The sequence below is a fragment of the Pavona decussata genome, unplaced genomic scaffold (assembly GCF_977016875.1).
Source record: "Pavona decussata unplaced genomic scaffold, jaPavDecu1.1 SCAFFOLD_219, whole genome shotgun sequence".
Lineage (NCBI taxonomy): Eukaryota > Metazoa > Cnidaria > Anthozoa > Scleractinia > Agariciidae > Pavona > Pavona decussata.
The window spans coordinates 2,006,131-2,030,281 of record NW_028145624.1 but is presented as its reverse complement, the minus strand read 5'-3'; the positions used below and the strand labels follow the sequence as shown (position 1 = coordinate 2,030,281).

General features: G+C 40.8%; 2 protein-coding genes across 5 annotated transcripts in view; both read left to right on the top strand.

The window, feature by feature from the left end:
- LOC146459469 (uncharacterized) overlaps positions 1-24,151 on the top strand; it is a 283,723-nt gene that overhangs the window by 258,774 nt on the left and 798 nt on the right. Inside the window, exons 6-9 of the mRNA XM_085089392.1 lie at positions 15,488-15,652; positions 18,616-18,813; positions 21,149-21,352; positions 23,685-24,005. Of these exons, the coding sequence (XP_084945518.1) occupies positions 15,488-15,652; positions 18,616-18,813; positions 21,149-21,352; positions 23,685-24,005 (888 nt within the window). The remainder of the gene's footprint in view (positions 1-15,487; positions 15,653-18,615; positions 18,814-21,148; positions 21,353-23,684; positions 24,006-24,151) is intronic.
- The window catches only part of LOC146459467 (chymotrypsinogen B-like), a 126,303-nt gene continuing 102,364 nt past the window's right edge, over positions 213-24,151 (top strand). For 2 of the 4 annotated variants that reach the window (XM_085089399.1, XM_085089393.1), the window contains exon 1: positions 3,235-3,323. The gene's annotated coding sequence lies outside the window, so the exon portion shown is untranslated. Of the gene's footprint in view, positions 288-3,231; positions 3,324-24,151 lie in introns of those variants that run through there. The other 2 variants (XM_085089395.1, XM_085089397.1) reach the window with 2 other exon arrangements.

Here is a 24,151-nt window from a genome sequence, read left to right as displayed (position 1 = left end):
TTTATTTAATTCAGCAAGTTGAATGTGTTCTTAAAGCCCGTTTCGTATTCCATTTAATATTGGGATATTTCGTAAAAGCCGGTTTTGATTGTTCGTGCGAAAAGGGGCTATTGTTAGTGGCAACTACACGGAACGGATGATACTTAATAAGCATAACTTGAGTGATTGATAACTCCGTCTACCGTGCGAACGTGAAATATATTCCATGTATTGAACAGCAACAGGGTAGTCACTTCGGACTAGCGTACGGATCGGATTGTGTTTAAGAGTTGGCTGCGTTGACGAAGGTGAGTGCTGAGGGTTTTTTCAGTTTAAGGTGTAAGAAATGTTGAAGGTTTGTTGAAAGCGTGTTGAATCAATTTCAAAACTGGTTAAAGATATCATTCAACATCGATTCAACATTTCCTTTGTTCTCGAAAATGTTGAATACCGTTGAAGCCGTTTGAACACTCCGTTCAGTTTTTTCCTCTAACATTTTTCCAACATTCGTTCAATTTTTGTTAAGGGAATGCTGTTCAAATGTTGAAACCTTTTAAACGGGCCATTGTTTTTATTGGTAATAAGAGCAATAAAATGCTCTTATGAAGAGTAGAGCAAACGAATGCCGTTTCTTTTACTGAAGAAGGAGAGATCTCGGCTAATTTTGGTCGAATTTCACGGATCCTGCAGGCCGCTTGATTTTTAAGGAGCTCGGTTTCTTGCTTTTTGCGAAGAGGACACGAGGTGTGGATCAATTTTTTTTTTGCAAGTCCATAAGGAATTCTCCACGTCCTGAAACAAGTATCTCATAGAAAGTATAGACGTCTCATACCCTCGTTGTCGCGCAAAATATAGCAAAGTGCTCCACTTATTCTCAAATAACGCACGCTATTGGGAAATACGCCCATTTCTACTTCGACCACTTGAGTTTGGCGAAGTAAACAAATGGTACAAAATCCAAAAGAAAAATTTTGGCCACAACAGATTAGTCTTGACGTAGTAATTTTGGAGATGTCTAGTGCATTTGAAACAGGACTCAGGCATTTAGTTTACGCGGGTGAACACCGTAGGCTTCTAAAGACAAAACTGTTTCGGGCAGCTCAAGTTACAATTGCGTGTGTCTAATAAGCCCCGGCCGCATGAAAACGTTTTAAAACGTTTCTTCGAACATTCAGATAAAACCCGATAAGAAGCTACCATACTTTAAGCAAAGATGTTTGTGTCGTCGATGAGTAAATTAGTTTAAAGAATCGGTGGTTACAAAAAGAGCTTCTTCATCGTTCAAAATGTGTTGAGTAACTATGAAAGGACCGAACTCCTAATACATTTACTCCATGTTGTTTTCCTTCCTTTTCGAGAAAAATTGGGCCAAATAATAGATTCGACGCAAAACAACAGCGAAAAAATCACAGAATCATTTTTCTCGGAAAAAGCGCCGAACGAAGTCAGCTTATTGATATTGCGAATTCTTAATTCTGCTGTAATTTTGAACCATTCTGCAAAATGGCCATATTCGCCACTTATGGTAAGCAAGGCGTGTTCTCGAGACTAACGTCTTGTTGACTTTTAAACGTTTCGTAGTCATACTGTCTTTAAAAACGGAGGCGGAAGGTACCAACAAGCGCTCCAGTTAGTTTAGTGTTACCACCTGCTCATCAGCGGAAAAGAGGACGTTACTGTTTCGACGTATTACTTAAATGTTTCGCGAATTAAATAAAAGCTGTAAATCGAAAGGACACTTTTGGTCACGACATTTGAGTCTTTTGGTGCAGTAATGCTGGACACGTTTAGTGTAATTTCAAAGAAGGCTAGGGTACTTGTTTTGCGCGGGCGAACACAGGCTCGACTAAGGACAAAATTATTTTCACAAGTTAGGTCATACTTATCTGATAAACTATAGTTGACTCTAACATTTCCTCTAACACTGCGAATGTAGTCTCATGACCATTATACCAAGGTAGTCGGTAAATATTTTACGAGAGTCTTGTTAAAACGTGTCCAAAAGGATACGTTTTAAAAAGGTTTGTGCTAATAATTAAAAGCAACCAAGCATAGTCATTGGTGTTGTCGAGGTGTCAACTCTTTTAACGAATTGGATGTGATAGCTTTTGTATCGTTCAAAATGTAGTGCGTAGGTGGCTCTCACTAGGTCCTTGTTTCCCATTATTAAAGAAGGGACAGGACTTGTTATAAATTTACTCCATATTGTGAGCATAGTTTGACATGATGGAGTAATTTGTAGTATTTAACAGCAAGTCACAGAAAACAAAGTAACAACATTATTTTAAAGGCTTCCTTATTCTCTTCAAAATGAATCGTCAACAAATTGCTGGCTGGTTTAAAGAAGTTAAATTCGTAGCAAAAAGTGATATCCGTGCATGAGACACACATTACTAGGAAACATTTTCTTTCCAGTTAATTTTATAAAGCTTTAATTGTCATGTTCAAACCTCTACCATCAAAGAAAACTCGTGGCTTGACAAGTAAAATGTTGGGACCGCTTAACAAGCTCACCAAAAATGATTTGACCAGGATCTTTTACATTGAGGAGATATCAGGGTGAGATGTTGAGAAAAAATAATTTTCTTTGCTAAGGAGACCATTTACATTTGCGCAGAGTACATCCAACCAGCTTAAAAATTATCATAGACTTCCACTAGCTATAATCACGAGAAAGATGCACATTTTTCGAAATATCAGTTTCATCTTAGAGATACATCTACATTGCCAAACGTGCGATCTCTTATCAAACCTTGCATCTAAGCAATGTTCTGATAAAAACCAACGATGTCTGGGATGTATTTATGACAAAGAACGAGACCTTGAATTAATCTGGAAACCATATTGCATAAACGAATTTTTCTTTTACTGGCTTCAACGAAACGGTAAGAATTCAAAAAACTATTTCAGTGTTGAAAACGACAGCTGAGAAAACATGCTCGAGGTGAACAGCCCCTGTTTACGGGCCAAGAAACAGGCATTTAATACTGAGCATCGTAATTTCGCTAACATTTCATTTAACTGATACTTTGAAAGAAAAATTCTACAGAACTGAAATTTATTTAATTCAGCAAGTTGAATGTGTTCTTAAAGCCCGTTACGTATTCCATTTAATATTGGGATATTTCGTAAAAGCCGGTTTTGATTGTTCGTGCGAGAAGGGGCTATTGTTAGTGGCAACTACACGGAACGGATGATACTTAATAAGCATAACTTGAGTGATTGATAACTTTGTCTACCGTGCGAACGTGAAATATATTCCATGTATTGATCAGAAACAGTGTAGTCACTTCTGACTAGCGTAAGGATCGGATTGTGTTTAAGAGTTGGCTGTGTTGACGAAGGTGAGTGCTGAGGGTTTTTTCAGTTTAAGGTGTAAGAAATGTTGAAGGCTTGTTGAAAGCGTGTTGAATCAATTTTAAAATTGGTTAAAGCTTTCATTCAACATCGATTCAACATTTCCTTTGTTCTTGAAAATGTTGAATGCCGTTAAAGCTGTTTGAACACTCCGTTCGGTTTTTGCCTCATCCGTTCAACTTTTGTCGAGGGAACGTTGTTCAAATGTTGAAACCGTTTAAACGGACCATTATCTTTATTTGTAATAAGAGCAATAAACTGCTCTTATGAATAGTAGAGCAAACGAATGCCGGCTCTTTTACTGAAGAAAGAGAGATGTCGGCTAATTTTGGTCGAATTTCACGGATCCTGCAGTCCACTTGATTTTTAAGGAGCTCGGTTTCTTGCTTTTTGCGAAGAGGATACGAGGTGTGGATCATTTGGTTTTTTTTTTTTTTTTTGCAAGTCCATAAGGAATTCTCCACGTCCTGAAACAAGTGTCTCATTGAAAGTATAGACGTCTCGTACTCTCGTCTCGCAAAATATAGCAAAGTGCTCCACTTATTCTCAAATAACGCACGCCATTGGAAATACGCCCATTTCTACGTCGCCCACTTGAGTTTGGCGAAGTAAACAAATGGCGCAAAATCCAACAGAAAAATTTGGGCCACAACAGATTAGTCTTGACGTAGTAATTTTGGGGACGTCTTGTGTATATGAAACAGGGCTCTGGAATTTGGTTTGCGCGGTCAAATACCGTAGGCTTCTAAAGACAAAACTGTTTCGGACAGCTCAAGTTATAATTGCGTGTGTCTAATAAGCCCCGTCCGCATTAAACCGTTTTAAAACATTTCTTCGAACATTCAGATAAAACCCAATAAGAAACTACCATACTTTAAGCAAAGATGTTTGTGTCGTCGATTAGTAAATTATTTTAAAGAATCGGTTGTTACAAAAAGAGCTTCGTCATCGTTCAAAATGTGTTGAGTAAGTATGAAAGGACCGAACTCCTAATACATTATTTTACTCCATGTTGTTTTCCTTCCTTTCCGAGAAAAATTGGGCCAAATAATAAATTCGGCACAAAACAACAGCGAAAAAATCACAGAATAAAATCATTTTTCTCTGAAAAAGGGCCGAACGAAGTCAGCTTATTGATATTGCGAATTCTTAATTCTGCTGTAATTTTGGACCATTCTGCAAAATGGCCATATTGGCCACTTATGGTAAGCATAATTCACAAGGATACGTTTCAAAAAGGTTTGTGCTAATAATTAAAAGCAACCAAGCAGAGTCATTGGTGTCGTCGAGGTGTCAACTCTTTCAACAAATCGGTGGTGATAGCTTTTGTATCGTTCAAAATGTAGTGCGTAGGTGGCTCTCACTAGGTCCTTGTTTTTTATTATTAAAGAAGGGACAGGACTTGTTATAAATTTACTCTTTAACGTGAGCCTAGTTTGACATCATGGAGTAATTTGCAGTATTAAACAGCAAGTCACAGAAAACAAAATAACAACATTATTTTAAAGGCTTGTTTATTCTCTTCAAAATGAATTGTCAACAAATTGCTGGCTGGTTTAAAGAAGTTAAATTCGTAGCAAAAAGTGATATCCGTGCATGAGACACAAAACATTTATTTACTAGGAAACATTTTCTTTCGTGTCAATTTTATAAAGCTTTAATTGTCATGTTCACACCTATACCATCAAAGAAACTCGTGGCTTTACAAGTATGATGTTGGGACCGCTTGACAGGCTCACCTAAACTGATTTGACGAGAAATTTTAGATTGAGTAGATGTCAGGGTGAAATTGAGGAAAAATAATTTTCTTTGCTAACAAAACCATTTACATTTGCGCAGAGTACATCCAACCAGTTTAAAATGGGGAAAATTATCATAGACTTTCACTGGCTAGAGTCACGAGAAAGATGCACATTTTTCGAAATATCACTGGTATCTTAGAAATATATCTGCATTGCCAAACGTGCGATCTCTTATCATACCTTGCATCTAAGCAACGTTCTGATAAAAACCAATGATGTCTGGGATGTATTTATGAGAAAGAACGAGACCTTGAATTAATCTGGAAACCATATTGCACAAACGAATTTTCCTTTTACTGAATTCAACGAAACGGTAAGAATTCAAAAAAACTATTTCAGTGTTGAAAACGACAGCTGAGAAAACATGCTCGAGGGGAAGAGCCCTTGTTTACGGGCCGGGAAACAGGCATTTAATACTGAGCATCGTAATTTCGCTAACATTTCATTTAAATGATACTTTAAAAAAAAAATTCTACAGAACTGAAATTTATTTAATTCAGCAAGTTGAATGTATTCTTAAAGCCCGTTTCGCATTCCATTTAATATTGGGATATTTCGTAAAAGCCGGTTTTGATTGTTCGTGCGAGAAGGGGCTATTGTTAGTGGCAACTACACGGAACGGATGATACTTAATAAGCATAACTTGAGTGATTGATAACTTTGTCTACCGTGCGAACGTGAAATATATCCCATGTATTGATCAGAAACAGTGTAGTCACTTCGGACCAGCGTACGGATCGGATTGTATTTAAGAGTTGGCTGCGTTGACGAAGGTGAGTGCTGAGGGTTTTCTCAGTTTAAGGTGTAAGAAATGTTGAAGGCTTGTTGAAAGCGTGTTGAATCAATTTTAAAATTGGTTAAAGCTTTCATTCAACATCCATACAACATTTCCTTTGTTCTCGAAAATGTTGAATACCGTTGAAGCCGTTTGAACGCTCCGTTCGGTTTTTGCCTCTAACATTTTACCAACATCCGTTCAACTTTTGTTGAGGGAATGTTGTTCAAATGTTGAAACCGTGTAAACGGGCCATTATCTTTATTTGTAATAAGAGCAATAAACTGCTCTTATGAAACGTAGAGCAAGCGCATGCGGGCTCTTCTACTGAAGAAGGAGAGATGTCGGCTAATTTTGGTCGAATTGCACGGATCCTGCAGGCCGCTTGATTTTTTTGAGAAGCTCGGTTTCTTGCTTTTTGCGAAGAGGGCACGAGGTGTGGATCATTTGGTTTTTACAAGTCAATAAGGAATTCTCCACGTCGTGAAATAAGTGTCTCATAGAAAGTATAGACGTCTCGTACTCTCGTTGTCTCGCAAAACATAGAAAAGTGCTCTACTTAGTTTATTCTCAAAAAGTACCGCACGCCATTCAGAAATATGCCCAAACATACTCAATACCTTCGGTAACGTATACCACCCTTTTCCGTTAATTGTTTTCAATAGTTCTTATTCTCAAACAAACCACTTTCTGTGCAAACAAAGAAAAACAAAGTATAAGAGCCTGACAATTTTTTTTTTAATTTTTATCACTCCATTGTTTTTCTTCCTTAGAGACTAACGGCTGGACACGATGGCACTAAACAGTGTTTTTCTCGGCTTGGTCATAAGCTCTGTGCTCTTGGGATTCATAGAGCCAATACAAGGTTAGCAATTTCTTTTGCTTTGTAAGGAGTAAAAGGACCTGTTTCTAAGGAAACCGTGTTGATTACACATTGGATGTCTCGCCACATTTAATTGAATCTATTCTTTCATTTTTTCCTCTCCATGAACATTTAGGAATCAATGAATACAAGGAATATCCGTTCACAGAAAAACGCAATTGAACTTCCTCCGATGAGATAAAAAAAAGGCCTCATTGAAAGAATTTTTTTCACTTTTATTTATTTTGCCACTCAAACCTTTCTTACAACGGTTAAAAAAAATAACGTTATCAGGTAGCAGGAAGACCTCTCCAAGCTTGGTATAGCTTTTCTAAGGAGATCTCCCTTACATTATCATAAATGTTACACAATAACCATGGTAATCATGGTGACTGAATTTAATTAGCAAGTAGCAATATAATCAACAATGAGTTAGATAAACACATACAGGCAAAAACTAACGAAAGAAAAGTCCTACGTTTCGGCGACATCTTAGCGCCATTGTCAAGGGAAACTAAAATTAAATATGCGATTGCAAGAGTACTGAGAGTTCAGAGTCACTTATTTGCACAAGTTAGACAAAGACCTTAGCGCAAATAGAGTCTGATTGCACATTTAAACATGGTCGTAATTGTTTAATGAGTAACATCTCATTAATGAGACAATCAAACTCACACTTCTCAGTGTGAAGCTCCAGACTATTGTCCAACCAGTGTTTACGAGCCGCAAGATTGCCCAGGAGTTCCCGACAAGCGAACCTAAGCGTCAGCTCATTGATCAACAATGCGTTGTGTATAACTTCAAGTGTGACCAGTGCGATGCTGGTTATGTCGGATACACCCGTGGCCATCTGTTCGCACGCGTTGATGGACATAGAAGCAAGGCCTCGTCAGTGCGCAAACACTATGACAATAGACACGCAGGCAGGATTCCAGATGACCTTCGCAATTGTTTCAAGGTGTTGAAAAAATGCCAGAACAAGTTTGATTGTCTCATTAATGAGATGTTACTCATTAAACAATTACGACCATGTTTAAATGTGCAATCAGACTCTATTTGCGCTAAGGTCTTTGTCTAACTTATGCAAATAAGTGACTCTGAACTCTCAGTACTCTTGCAATCGCATATTTAATTTTAGTTTCCCTTGACAATGGCGCTAAGATGTCGCCGAGACGTAGGAATTTTTTTTTCGTTAGTTTTTGCCTGTATAAGTAGCAATATATATCAAATATTTAACAATTATTCCGCGGGCGCGCGTTGGATAGAGATGTTTGATGGCCAACGAGGCGCGTAGAGCCGACTTCGCTATAATCATCTCATATCCTTACGGAATAAGGTTCAAAAGCTACAAAACAGAGCAGCCTGTGTTTTGACCTACTCAAGCTATGACGTAGATGTTGGTCACCTTTTCAAACTTCTAGGGTGGAAAAACCTAGCTTGCCAGCAACAATTTCAAAGAGAGCTACGACGGTTTACAGGTCTCTGCACGGGTTAGCTCCAAACTATCTTAGTTCCAAATTTGAAAGGCGAGAAGTCGCATATAACCTAAGGGACTCTGAAAATAAACTCAATGTTCCATTACCGCGCACAAACTATTACAAAAACAGCTTCAGCTATAGTGACGCCATTCTCTGGAACAGTCTTCCTTGTAACTTAAGGGAAGCAGAGTCCCTTGGGCAATTTAAACGATTACGCAAAGAACTGTAAGGCACGGCATTCGTGGAAAGCAGCGTTTTTTATTTAAATTTTTTTATTATATTAGTCTTAGGCATTTTTAAAGCTGACGAATTTTGTACCGTGGATAAATAAAGATTTTCGTATCGTATCGTATATCCAACAAGCGCGAGTGGAATAATTGTTTTATTAAAAACAATCAAGAAATATTGTAAGAAATGACTGTTTTCGCTTAGCAAGAACAACCATTTCTCGGGCATGGTATAATGGCTCATATATACCATGGCCGCTAAGCCAATACTAGTTATTAAACAGCACTTACTTGTCCATACGTCGTGTAACCGCCGGAGGCAAACACTTCTATTCACGCAATTTATTCTAAACTCTTTTCACTTTGTCGACTGCCCGGGAGGACTGAACATTGTAGCTTAACAGCGTTACTGACGAGGCGAAGAAGGTTTAAACTGAAACATACAAAAAAGTCAACTTACAAAATGTACAAACTATAAGGTAAACAAACCGATAAAACCGATCGAAAATACAGCACACTTACATTGTTGTGGCGCGTTTAGACGAAACTTCCAGAGGAAATTGCTAGCAGACTGCAGTAACTGCAGATAGCTACGCGAAGCGCGTCTCGTTGAAAGTTCAACGTAAAATGAACAGAAAATGTCATTTCAGCAAAGTGTCACTTGCAAAATGCAAATTATTAACCTAAATTCCCTTGCAAAAACAGGCCTAGGGGAATACTAATTGAGGCCATTATAACAATCGGGTGTTAGATCCAACATCCCGGCCCCTAAGTGTGAGATACTTATCAAATCACTTACAGTGAATGCCTGTAGGATCTACATACATATACACCTGACGAAAACGCTAAGTACAATCTCGAAAACTAAGTTGAGCAAACAAGCGCGGAAGAGGAAAAACATAAAACAAATCTAAATTGCACGATGCGAATTACGCATCCTAGAACGATTGCCTGTCTAGAAAGGTATCATGCGATAGTCTCTAGATCTTAGTGTCTCTCATCCTGTTTGTGTCCTCTTGCTCCACTGGCAGACATAGCTTGTCAACAGGTCTCTCGTACACAGCTGATTTAGTCCGGACTTTTACTCGCCGAACGAAACCTCTCTTGTCGGAGTGACCGCAAATTCTGTGGTGATGATCGATGATCAAACTGGTCACGTGATTTTCTCTCGGAAGAATAATCTGATTTCTTGACTGTGCAGGCACGGGCGCGTTGCGTAGCCTGCCACCAACACACAGGAGGCCATCAATAAGGATTGGATCTAGCTGGTATAAGCGGCTAGTCTTCTTGACTGGTTTCTCAGGATGGTTAACTTCATCTGGGAAAGCTAGACGCTCCACATTCTTAAAAAAATTCTCTTTCAGCTCTCCTGATCTCTTCAAGGGCAATGTACTTCGGAGTTTCGTGCAGTGCTCTGTCACCCTTACTCGCTGATAGGAGGTTGTCTTTGTAGCGCATCAGACACGCGATAATCTTCTGTAGGTGAAACCAAGAGGAGCATTTCTGAGAATATTTCAAGAGTGGATCACACCCTTTGCGCAGCGACGTCGTGCACGACTTGACCTCCCGTTTGACTTCAGGATCTTCATCAGAAATGTTTCCCACTGCTCCCATCTGCGTGGGCCATAAACTCTCACGCTGCCAAAAGAATTCCGGCCCCGTTAACCAATGCGCTTGGCAAAGGAAGTTGTCCGCTGTCAAACCTCGAGAGGCGTGGTCGGCAGGATTCTTGTCGCCACCAACATGGTTCCACTGATTTGGCTCGGAGCCATCGCGAATGAGAGCAACTCGATTGGCAACGAAGGTGTGGTACCGATTTGTCTCATTCTTGACATAACACAGGACTGCAGTACTATCAGTCCAGAAGACTGATTTGGCGCTAATCGGCAATTCAAGTTCCCGCCTTAAGAGTCTGTCTTGCTTCACAGAGATTGCTGCAGTGGATAACTCTAGGCGCGGGATCGTCACTGTTTTCAGCGGCGCTACTCTTGACTTGGCGCAGAGAAACGAACAATGAACTTCGCCTTGATTATTGACGAGACGGAGACATGAAACGGTCCCCAAACCGATTTCTGAGGCGTCTGAAAAGTGGTGCAATTGACTAGACGAAATGACTTCAAAGCCTCTTGGTTTGATACAGCGCTCGATTGAAAACTGCGACAACTTGGGAAGATCTGCCAACCATCGCTCCCAACGAATGCTGTCCTCCCGGGAAATTGGATCGTCCCAGCCCAACTTGAGTCGACACAGGTCCTGAAGAAGCCTCTTGGCAGTCAATACAAAAGGGGCGGCTAGTCCAAGAGGATCATATACCGAGCTTACGACTGAGAGAATGCCCCGACGCGTGGGAGGTTTGAGCTTGATGTTAACGTTGAAGCTGAATGTGTCCGATTCCACGCTCCACTAAACTCCAAGGGCTCTTTCAACTGGCAGGCCGTCCTTACTGAGGTCAAGGGTCTTCGCTTCTTTAGCACGTTCATCTACAGGAATTGTTTCCAAGACTCTGCGACTATTGCTGATCCACTTCGTAAGTTTAAAACCACCTCTTAAAAGCAGCGCTCGCAGATCGCTTACAAGTTGTGAAGCCTCCCCTTCCGTAGGCAAGGATTTGAGACAGTCGTCTACGTAGAAATTGTTTCGCAGGGTGCTGATAACTTCCTTTGAGAAATGCTCAACGTTATCCTCAGCTGTCCTGCGGAGGGCGAAATTAGAACACGCTGGCGAAGAGGCTGCACCGAACAAATGTACTACCATCTGGTATTCTTCTAGGTCACTGTCCAGCCTACCATCGGGCCACCAGAGAAAGCGGAGAAAAGTGCTGTCTGCATCAATCACTCTGACCTGATAAAACATCGCCTCGATATCAGCCATGAGTGCAATTCTTTCCTGCCGGAATCTTGATAGAACTCCAAATAGACTGTTTGTCAAATCAGGACCTTTGAGTAACTGATCGTTAGGCAACATGCCTCTGTATTTGGCTAAACAATCAAAAACCACACGTATCTTCCCAGGCTTGCAGGGATGGTAAACACCGTGGTGCGGTATGTACCACTTCACACTGGACTTCTGGAAATCTGCCGGAACTTTGCGGGCGTAACCCTTCTCAATGATGTCCGCCATAAAACCTTTGTAGTCGGAGTATAAGCCACTGTTACGCTCGAGTTTTCGCCTTAACCAGTGGGCGCGCCGTTCTGCTTGTACTCTGTTATTCGGCACTGGAGCTTCTCGATCTCTCAAAGGCAAAGCCATTTCGTAATGACCGCTTCTCAGGGCTACGGTGCTGTCCAAGACGTTTAGGAAGCGAATCTCCTCTTGTGACATTTCTGGCTTCTCGTCAGCACTAGACTCTCCAAAACCGCTGTCATAAAAGTTCTTCACCGTTCGACGGAGTTCAACATCTGTCTTGAGATAGAAACTCGACGCACGCGGGCCATAACGATTACGTCCCAACGGACCATTGACCACCCATCCTAAACTTGTGCGAGAAGCATACGGGCCGCCATCTTGGCTGTGCTTCACTTCCAGAGGATCAAGGGCCATAGGAACGTCACTGGCAATGAGAAGACCGACACCCGCCTCAACGTCAGGCAAGCTTACACCACTTAGGTACGGCCATCGGTCCACATCAACCCGCTTGGGTATATCATCCTTAGAAACAGGAATCCCAGGTCTCGTGAAAAGCGCGGGCAGTTCAATAAAGACATTTTCGTCCAAGTCTGAGATGGTAAGGCCCGTTAAAATGAAACTGTCAATAATACTGTCCTTCTTCTCCAACGTTGTAAATGAAATCTTTGTTTCCGCACCACTGATCCCCAACTGCCTCATGAGTGTCTCTGAGCAGAACGTTGAGGAGCTGCCACTATCTAAGAAGGCGTAGGTGATCGTTGGCGTTTCGCTGCCATTTGCCCAAACCTTAACCGCAACAACTGCCATGCCAATCTCTGGGAAGCTTGCCCCGCCCGTGTCTCGCGTGTCCTCGTCCAGGCTCGCCATCCCGTTATGAACGCGCGTGGTCTCCTCGTTCGACGTGGGAATAGTTGGAGAGTCAGCAGCCGGTCGACTACGAGCCGTCAAGTTGGTATGGAGGACAGTAGGGTGTTTCTTGGTGCAGTTGGGAAACGAACAAGTTTTTCTTTCAGGGCAGTTTCGAGCCGTGTGGTTATTAGACAAACAACCAAAGCAGAGGTTCTTCGACATCAAAAACTGAATTCTCTCTGGATACGGTCGGCTTCTGAGGGAGTCACAGTTATCCAAGGCATGACCTGATTTGCAGAGAGGGCACTTAGAATTATCTTCTGGAGATGATGGGTCAGAACACGGTGCGACGGTTGGCGAACACTGGTTACTACGAATCTGCGTAGCAAGGCTTAGCTCCTATTGGACGTTTTTGACTCGATTATGTTTTCGAAAGCTCTCGTGAAAGAACCGTACTCCAATGGATTACCGTCGAAAATGGGAACCCGAGGCTGTGGGAGACTACTTTTCCTTTGCTGATTTGCTAGCATTTCTACGATCTTGTTTTGCTGCTGTTGCAGTGTATTCTGCTGGTGATGCAACTCCAACATTTCATGGAAGGCTCTTGCACTCGGCGTAGATGACGTATTGGAGTGACTAGATTCATTGGTACGTTCCTGCTTGCTGCTGGCTACGGGTGGTTGATTCCATGTTGGCGCCTCAGGATTTGAATCAGGAACATTGCTGGATATATGTGGTTGATTCCATGTTGGCGCTACAGGATTTGAATCAGGAATAGTTCTGGATATAAGTAATTGATTCCATGCTGGCGCCTCCGGGTTTAACATAGAAGTGACCTTCGCATCTGGTAACGAAGCGATTTCTCTGTCTCGCATAGCTCCGGGTTCAGCCGCTGCTAATGGAACTTGGTCTACTCCTGGCTTGGGTTCCAACTTGACAGAGTCTGGAAACGTTTGAACTCCTGGAATGATTTCCAACTTCTTAGAATCAGGGAATTCGCCTATCCTTGGCCTGGAAACTGGCAACATGACGGGGTTTGGTACAATACTACGCGGAGTAGATTCGGTCAGAGAAGCCAAAACATTTTCCTTAGCTTGCGCCTTGGCGATTTCGGTTTCCAAAGTCAAGCGCTCTTGCTGTTGGCGTAACTGAAATTTCTGTTCTCTAACAACTGAAGCTTCTTGAAGGCTGCAGCTTCGGCTTAAAGTTCTGCTACGCGAGCGGCTTCTTTTGCTCTTGCTGATGATATTGATGAGGAACTACTTCTACTTGAACGCCTCGATCCCTTGGACGCCTTAGATCGGCCGGACTGACTGACAGAGTCTTCAGGGTTTATCTGCAAATGTAACCGTGCTGCTTCATCTGCCCTTCTAATCCAGTCCTGAACCCTATCGTTGAACTCGCTCATTCGCTGAAACTCACGATCGAAGTACTCGTGACATTCAACTTTGCTACGCTCGTCCACAAGATTCCCCAAATAATTGAAATTAGCATCTTTAAAAACTTCGAAGGCAGCCAAGTATCCGGTAATCTTCTCCTTTACGTGATGAACGTTTTCCTCATTTAATAGTAACGCGTCGATTTCGTTCTTCCTGGCAGTAACCGTAGAGAGATGACCAGATCTCGAATTCCTAAGTTGCAGAAGCTTCTCACCAAGAGCACCATCTTGATCGAGTGTTTTACTCAGCGTCTTTGAGCGGGTGGTAAAACGAAATTCGGTTTCTCCGACCCCATTGTCGTCTCCATCCATCGCGGGAAACTCGAACAATTTTAAACGATGTAACCGCCGGAGGCAAACACTTCTATTCACGCAATTTATTCTTAACTCTTTTCACTTTGTCGACTGCCCGGAAGGGCTAAACATTGTAGCTTAACAGTGTTACTGACGAGGCGAAGAAGGTTTAAACTGAAACATACAAAAAAGTCAACTTACAAAATGTACAAACTATAAGGTAAACAAACCGATAAAACCGATCGAAAATACAGCACACTTACATTGTTGTGGCGCGTTTAGACGAAACTTCCAGAGGAAATTGCTAGCAGACTGCAGTAACTGCAGATAGCTACGCGAAGCGCGTCTCGTTGAAAGTTCAACGTAAAATGAACAGAAAATGTCATTTTAGCAAAGTGTCACTTGCAAAATGCAAATTATTAACCTAAATTCCCTTGCAAAAACAGGCCTAGGGGAATACTAATTGAGGCCATTATAACAATCGGGTGTTAGATCCAACACGTTGCTTCGAGGTATAAACGATACTATTGTTAAAGAAATCTTGACACTTCTTTTTTAAAAATATACTTTGCCTTTTAAGGCAAATTTGGTTGGCAAGCTGTTCTTAATTTTTTGCTCCTCTAAAATTAATTTGTTTTTCTTTTGTAGTTTATGCGTAATTTTGTTGTTGAAGATCTATTATTATGCTTATCAATAGTGTCATTCCTTGAAAAGTAATCTGTGAAAGCTAAAGGCAAGTTTCCATGATAGTGAGAACAGTGAGAATACATAAATGAGACTATCTGATAAATATTTAACTCATATATATTCAGTAGTTCCAACGATAGAAATAGTGGCCTTGATTTCTGTCTATATTTAGAAAATGTCATAATTCTAACAAAATGTTTTTGAATTTTGTAAATACTTTGAAGTCTTGTTGAATACGTATTGGCACAAACAATGTATGTTGCAGTATTTCAGGTATGGGTAGAACAGCCGAAAATCACAACTGAAAATCATGCAAATTCCTATACTGTAATAGGTGTAACATCTCTGGTAACAGGCTTGTATAACAAATCCCCTCATAGCCATCTATTTCATCTTGGTTCATTCGTTTGTTTGTTTTCTTTTTTTTTTTTTCTTTTTAAACGTTTAGTAAACATGCTATAAAATCTTGTTACCTTTGTTTCCCCTCTTTTTTCTTGATTTTGTTTTGCTCTCCCCACGAGGAAAAAGATGTTAGTGTGACTGAGATTGGGTAGAACGAGAAGGTATTCAAACTTGCCTGCCAGTTATCTAACAGTATTTATCGTTTGTTTAGGAGGTTTCTGCGATGGGAAAGCCAATGGTAACTACGCAGATCCCGACAACTGCCATGGATATATCGCCTGTTCAAATGGGTACCTGTATAAAATGCCCTGTCCGGCTAACTTGAAGTTCGACGAGAAAACAAACCGCTGTGAATACAACGCCCCTTGTTCTTCAGGTTGTTAAAATAATTCATTAGTTTTTACAGTGATCGTTTCACACTATCCTGTACACTTCAGCACTAAAATGTAAAATTTGTAGTTCTCTGATTTCTTTCAATCCATAGTCTCACAGTAACGTATTTTAAACAGCTTTCCTTTGGATACCGTAGAATTCCGAAAGTAAAGCACCACCCCCCTCCCGAAAGTAACGGCCCACCCGAAAGTAGCGGCCATTCGAAAATGACAACTCAACAGCAATGAAATACCGTATTGTATTTGATATAACGTTTCAATTAGTACTTTTTGACTCTACAATACCATCCTACGAATAAATTGTGTCCATTTCGATTGACTTACAATGCTTTTTAAGAACGGCCTTCCAAATTTAAAGAAATTACTAAAGAGAAACACTCTGCTCTCAAGTGTAATGCGGATTGAACAGCCTGAGTATAGGACTAAACATGCAACGTGCAGAATCATTTGTGATTTGATTGCAAACTTCATTGAATTCTACTGGAAACTATCCTTTAGAAGCTGAATGTGTCAGCGGAGTCACATGATACAGTAATTAGTTGCAGTATAATACGAACATTATTTTCGCTACACAGGGTCTTTTTGGGCCTTTTACTTGTTTTTTTTTTTTTTTTTGTTTCAGTTTGCTTTGTTCATGTGGAGAGTTAATAACATGCATAAACGGAATGGCCTTTAAAAAATTCACAAACGTTTGGTAACCATCCGAAAGCCACTGTTTTCTCTTAAGCTCCCCCTGTTTGGAGGTCAAATTTTTTAACAAGCATGTCACTGCCATTTTTGGAAAGTAAAAATGTCAGTAAAAATGGAGGAGTAAACAGGATTATACGTATTAAAAGCTAATAAGGTTTCTTTGCTGAAAAAATTGTTAACGAAATGAGCTTTCGGCGACCAGGCTTTAGCCTATGGCGAAGGATAAATCAAAGGCTCCTGTGACTCGTGAATGCAGAAGTGAATAGTGGTAACCGTAAAGCGGTACTCGCATCAAACTACACACTGTACGCTACAAGGAATGCGTTATGTATAAACAATTAAACAATTAAATTACACACAAACACTCTGATTCCTTCCGATACGCGAAACAACGCAAAGGTGGGCGTGTGCGGGTTTTTTGGGTGGTTTTGCGTGGTTGCCAATCGACAAGAAAGCGTCCAGTTTTTCTTCCAAGAACCTCCGTAATTTTTTTCCCTCGAGTCGTGTTGTTGCCGAATGAAACTTGATACATGTGAACGATTTTGGTTGCCTACCACGTAACCTAACTCTTGCTGCATGTTTTCAGCATTCTAAGTTCAAACGACGGCTTTTGCCGCGTTTTATAACATCGAGAGAAGGTTTTAACCTTGCTGAAGTTGCTATTTTGGCTTTATCCAAGTGAACGTAAATATAGAAGTACATCAAGCGTTGCGTTGCAAATTTTCAGTGTTTACATTTTTGCTGTGGAATCGATCTTATTGCTCAAACTGGACCCCGAATGAATTTTATTGCGGATTCTGTCTGGGCGAATTTCATCCGCTAGTTGCGAGGACGTGTTTGTTTACACAAGATTACACCGAGTTGTCACGTTTCATCAATAAAAATAGAAAAACACACAAAAAGCTTTACTAGATAAAAAAATTTATTCAGAGAGGTCTTTTTACAGGCCTAAGAAGCAAAACCGTATAATTTTCGCCGGGAGGCGACTTGCAAGCGATTTGAAGTCAATTTTGAAGCGAATTTATGGGAGCACGTTTTTCAAAAATTTTGCAAGAACTGTTCGGAAAACGAAAAATCGGTCTATTAGAATAGTATCTCAGTACAAATTCACAATCAAACCTGTGATTATTTGTGTGTTGTATTCCTAGAAACACTTGAACATTACCAAGGAACTCCGGGGATTAAAAGTTGATTTGAGATCCGCCCGATCATCGGGCTAATAAAACAACAAATCGAAGAAAAATTTCTTCGCCATTAATGCTTAACTTTCGAGCATCCCTTAGAAGTTTCTCTTTCGATTCACCGTTTCCAAGAGGTGTGTTTCCCTTCCGAAAACGCAAAATTCGCTAATTTCGACCAGCGCCAGAGTGAAATTCCGCTACATTACGATCACTGGGCATGCCTCAAAGTTAACAACTCACGATAAACATATTAGGAGCCCAGTGGCGAGCCCAGCAGGAAATTATCATCGGTCAAACAAAAGTTATGAACGCCAGATAGAGCACACTCCAACCGTGATGATCCGAACCATATTTTTCATTCCAGTCACGATCGATACAACTAGTACATGTGCAGGAAAATCGGCATATTCCATCGCAACATATCTTGGCACAGTTGAGCCCAAAGGAAGAGTACATGTGGCAATGTGGCAACATGTACATTGTAGTTACCTTATTTCAGCGTATTAGCATTTCTGATAGGTGTCGTGTTCTCGTTACTACAATACCGCATCAGACTCGGGTGGCCAAAAAGTACAGGATATTTCCATAGTTTGTTGAGGAACTGGTTATGAAACCGTGTATTACAGCAATGGTGCTGCAATTTTTGTTGGAGGGGCCGCGACCGACCGTGCACAATCCTTTGTTTTAGTGTTCACACTACAGTTGAATATCTCATAAGCAACGTTTCTATTGGTCAGTTGCTCCAAGACATTCATAAATCTATTGTTGTCTGTGCATGGTCAAAGCCAGAAATGCTCGCAAAAACTTATAACAAACACGTTTGTCAGGCTTTATAACCACTGCCTCTTTTTAACTATGATGTTTTCCGAAACTCATGTCAATAATGAGAAGTTCTCGCTAAAAAGAAGAGTAGCTGAAGCAACCTTGAGTCAAGGTTTGCCAATCTGATGTTTGTATTTGATTGCCCAAGTGAAACTTACAAATACAAAATTAGAAATTTTTTAGACGGCTTGTACACCATCGTTCTTTACTCGGTCACTCGCAACAACTGTAACAATTGTTTTTGTATTTAACAGCGTGTGGCAGGAAACCAGCTGAGGGCCGAATTATAGGAGGCGAGGAAGCACCCCGGAATTCGTGGCCCTGGCAAGCGCTTCTTCGCCTTAATGGCCGTCTCCAATGTGGCGCCTCTCTTCTATCCACAACTTGGCTTTTAACCGCCGGACATTGCATCGACAAAATCAGTGACCCTAATCGGTATTCAGTGGTTCTGGGTAAGTTTCAGTTCAATTCAATTCAATTCATTTTGTGTGAAGAAAAAATAATAGAGCTGCTTCAAGAGCTGTATGTTTAGACAATGAACATAAATGAACCCGGATGGACAGGGATCACATAGTTGGCGCCCACTCATTCCTCAAATAGTTCCAGGGTCCACGCCCTCCGTCTGAGCCCTCGGGCGCGATGCATACCGGTCTCAGTCAAGTCTCAATGTTATAGAAAAATGCATTCTTTGAGTCATAGGTCGATTCCAAATTTTACCTCCTCCCCATTCCCCTCTCCTGCCAAAAAAAACCTAGGAAAATCTGATCATTATCTGGTTATTGAATAGCCTCATAGGACATTGGGATTGCTATAGCAACCAGTAATCCCCTACGCAGTCATTCTTAGTGTCGTCACGCAAGGCTCCTCTGCACAAACGGTTTTGCTGCGGAGGAGACTAAGCAACCAGCAACCTTAAACAATGTCCCGCGAGGTGAAGGTGAAAGAACCATTGAAGTTGGAGGGGGAAAGAGGTAATTGAAACTTAGCATTGCCAGGGGGTTCAGCTATTAACCTTATTTTGTTTCCTTATTCATCCAACTTTCTCATTTATTTGATGAACTGCTTCTGCCCTCCATTTATCACCTGAGTTAATTTACTCTTATCAACTATTACTGAATAGTCAAATCCAGGGCCGTACATAGCGGGGGGCAGAAGGGGCAGCTGCCCCCGCTAGGAAAACTCCCTTTTTTTTCAAACATAGTGTTTGAGTTTGATGAGCTTTTTCTTGTAGGTTGTTCCAAAATCATGAGAAAATTGACTAATTAACTGAAAAAATATTCCTTCAATGGGAATTCCAAATAATTATTTTGGAAAATCTTTCGAGGCAAAAGCCAGTACGAGCTTTCTCATGAAAATAACGATTTTGTAATTTGGGCTTCCTTTGGTTTAGAATTTGGTGTTTTAATAAAGACTGACAAGCCTATGCCACTCCCTGGCGCCCGTTTCAGCCCTTTTAAATCTGGCTTATAAGAGTTTGTGTTTTTTAGAGCTAAATTGGTTTTTTAAGCCTGCGTGACTCCCAAGTATTTGTAGCGGGTTTGAAGGATTTGATAGAGCGTTGGATTTAACCAGCGTATGTTCAACATCAAAGTTCATTTGTGCCTAATGAGTTTTGATTTTCTACTTTTGAATTCTCTTTATTTTGAATATGACCTGTTTTTCTCTCTGTTCAACGACGGTGTTTTTATGTCACATAGGGCATTTCAGCTGGGTTTGGTTTGGCTCCTTTGTTGTTGAGATTTGTGAAATTTTAATTAGGACAGAAATTAATCATTGCTTGCCGATTGAACGTGCTAGAAAATTAATTCCGTAGTTGTTGTAATACCGGGCCCGGATAATAAAAGGTGTTGTGTTTCTTGGCACGGCTATTTGTTTTTTTGGTTCTCTAGTAATCGTTGTAGCGTGTTATAAAGCTATGCAACGTGTCGCAGTAATAAAAGGCTTGAATTGTTCTAGAATCACGACAGTGTTTTTGTAATTGTTTCGCTCCACTGTCATATATAGTGCGTTTGAATTGTGGGGCTCAGTGATTTTCTCCGTTTATTTACAGCAGTGCATCGACTGTGTTTTAAATTTACCATTAAATGAGAGGCAAATTTCCCTCAAGCTAAACAAGGTGTTTATGCCATAAAAAGTCATGATAATTTGAGACAAAAAGCATCAGTGTTTCATTTTTCTTAAAGGTCTTTGAGGCAACTTTTTCTGTAAGGGTGAAAACAAAAACGTCCAACTAGAAACCCTGTCTGTATACGGGAGACCCCTGAGAGGGTGTGGGGAGTTTGCCCCCGCAGACAAAAAATCCTAGGTACGGCCCTGAAATCCATAATTGTAATACTAGGAATGCTCAGTCTTTCCGCTTGCCACTCTGCAGAACGAACACCAGGACGTTTTCAATTTACTTTCAAGGTCCAAAATTTTATAATTCGCTAACTTCTGATATAACTAGTTCTTCCTCCTCCGCTTCTTTAAAAAAAAAAAAAAAAAAAATCTTAAAGAACTTCTCTCTAAGTACTAACTTCTATAAGGCTGTAATTTATTAATTTAACTAAACTACTAAATATCTATGTGTGTATGTGTATGTGTGTACGTATGCGCAGTCAAAGTTAACTACTATAAGTCGATATTGTAATTCATATATTAGACTAGACTAATTATTTTAAGTGAGGAAGCCTGATGGTTATAAGCCTCGTGGTTTCTTTCAGGTTTTCTCGTCATTTAACTTTTTTCCTTAATTTTCTTCATTTTTTCCATCTTGTGCTGTAAATGTTGTGTATATGGCAAACTAAGGTGCTCATGAAAGGGTTGGTGACGGCGAAGAATTTCGAGTATCACGCGTCATCCCCCATCCACAATTCAGCAGGAGAACTGCTCGTAACGATGTTGGACTTGTGGAACTATCGCGTCCAGCAACCCTTGGCCGTAAAATCGGAACTGTCTGCCTGCCAGCCCAAGACTCACGCGTCAGTGAAGATGCCATATGCTATATTACAGGTAATTACTGAAAATGATTTATCAAGAGCAACTGTCAGTCTACTGTGGCCCGCTTGGTCAGATCCTATGTATATTTGGCTTGGAAGCATGGTACAGATATTCTCTAAAATTACATTCTCGTTCAAGTCTGAATTCTTTTCAGACCTTCGCTATTCTTTCATGCCTCAAAAAACCGATCAGGTTTCTTACCACACTCAACATACGAAATTATTACGCGGGATGTCCTCAGGACAGACCGCGTCAAAGTTTCGGTCGGGTATCTTTTTTTTCTCCCTCGTAGTCACAAATTGTAATAAATAAATTGTTTAAACTTGGATTAAACTCCGTTCTCTCCTAGAAGGGATATTTTTGTCCTCTATTGTTGTTATTGTCTTCAACAAGAACGGTCCAATCAGAATCCATCAGGATCAGGAGGGAGCGGAGGGAGTCTTTCTACCAGTGTGACGTCACATAGCCGTGAACTGGGCGCTGGAAAGAATGCTTCTTTCAGCGGCCATATTGTTTACATGTTTTGGACTCGTTTTCAGAAAGCGGTAAATCGGACAGTTTACGGCGAAGAAATTAGTTTTTGACTGAGAGATTGTATTTCACAATGCAGAGAGGAAAGGTCAAGCTTAAGCTAAAATCATTACTGGTGCTGCAGACTCTGTTGAACTGATGCCTCAACGTTACTGGAAATCCACAAAAAAATAGAGGTTTGATTGCCATTTTTGTGGTTTCAGCTTTGTAGAAGCTGAAACCTACATTGCCATCGTGTACGGTAGTGTAAGTAAGTAAGTAAGTAAGTCCATTTTCCGTAAAAGTTGGGAATGCCGAAGGTTGCTGGCGATCTTTCATCGATAAATGCGATGTCTTTAAGTGGCAGGCACTACCCTTCCCTCTTGAGCCTGGGAACGAGGTTTGCGAAGTTGACGTCCATATTTGTTCGATGCCCTGGTTCGTTGTATTGTTCGATGCCCTGGTTCGTTGTATGTCGATTGTATGTCGTAGTTCTCGACCCGGGAGGGGTGGGGGTACTTCCTTATAAGAGGCTAATGGGGATGTGCTGGATGGGGTCGCATTTTCACGACTCGATTGACTATAATGGGGTTGCATTTTCAATAGAGTTTTAGAATGGGGTCCCACATTTTCGGATTTTGGGGGTGAGAAAATTCTATTATTAAGTACGGATTCAAAATGGTCTCGGTTAAAAAATTCACAAAGTTTTGTTTATTAAATGTAACAATCACCTGACTATATATGACGGTACTTTTGTAAATATTTACGGTTAGCAAACGTACCAGAATGCTTGTGCTATAAGTGAAAAAGAAGGTGTTCTTCATTCAATTTAAGGATGACCTATTTAAAGGGTTGATAAAGTAAATGCATAAATAGAAAGTGACTTAGTTGGGATCGCGAAAATTACGTTTTCCCAAAAGTGACTAAGATGGGGTACATAACTGGCCACAAAATAGACTATAATGGGGCAGGGGCTCTGAGAGGCCAGCGGCACATACCCAGCAAAGATGAACCCAAGTACCCCCACCCCCCTCCCCTCCGGGGTTCTCGACTATCTTCGTTAAAAAATAGCCATGAATGGCCTTACTTAAAGAGGTTACAGATATTCCCTCTTTCTTCAGATTACTGGGCAATGCGTTCCAGAGTCTGGTCGCAGACACGCCAAAGGTTCTTCCTCCCTCAGTTTAACGATTAAATCGAGTGCAGACGAGTTTTAAGGCACTATAGCGTCCACTGCGTGTGTCTAAATCTGGTCGTACATGTAGGCAGGCCGACAGCTTCCTTGTAAGCGCTTCAGGACTAATGTACACTTGTTAAGCTAAATTTCTTCATAAAACGGGAGCCAATAGCAATTTCTTCAAGAGATTTACGCTATTTGATCTAGTTTTAGCTACTAAAATTACTTGAGCAGTGCGTTTTTGCAGCTCGAGGATTCTCGTTAATATAACGTATCTGCTGAGCAGTTTGACCAAATAGTTATAGAATAGTATGCGCTGTTCAATAGGGATCTCAGTCCTTATCTTTCTGAGCACTGCTATTCTCTGGGATACTTTCTTACATAGTTCTTCGACATTTCAGGCTCAAAACATGAATTTTGTCCCATGGGTTTCGACACGCCGTTCAGCAATAATAAACCCTTAGGAGAAATTAGTAAGCCAAACTGTTGATTGAACAATGCAAGAACTTCCCTATCAAAGTTCATAAAAATTGTCTCAAAACCATAACTCTCCAAGAGCTATTCCACAAATCGTGAAGACTTACTCCTTCATTGCCTTTAGTTCGTCTAGATTTCTTATCATCTCATAATTATATTCACATTATCTTCTGTTACCAGGATGGGGACGCATCGATCCAAACAACTTGTCCCAAGTCTCTGATTACCTTAAACAAGCCCTAGTCCCAGTGGTCAGCTATAACCAGTGCCGGAATATAAACGGAGCAAGAGTGCATGAAAGCTCCATGGTCTGTGTCGGAGGAGAGGGAAGCAGTACCTGTAATGGTGACAGCGGTGGCCCCTTGTCGTGCTTGGAGGGTGACAAGTGGGTCGTCCGTGGAGCGACATCCTGGGGGACATCCCTAACATGTCCCGGAGACACGTTCTCTGTATACGCTCGAGTGAGCTCTTACGTGAACTGGATCAATGGCTACGTTCAAAGTAAGTGACCAGTGAACCAAGAAAACTACGCGGGGATGGACAGGAAAGAAAAAACAGATACCTTTATACCCAGCAAATATGAGATAAGAGTTGAATTTATTTTATATTCCAAACACTGTTTTTATAGCCTTCCAATTTCTGAAATT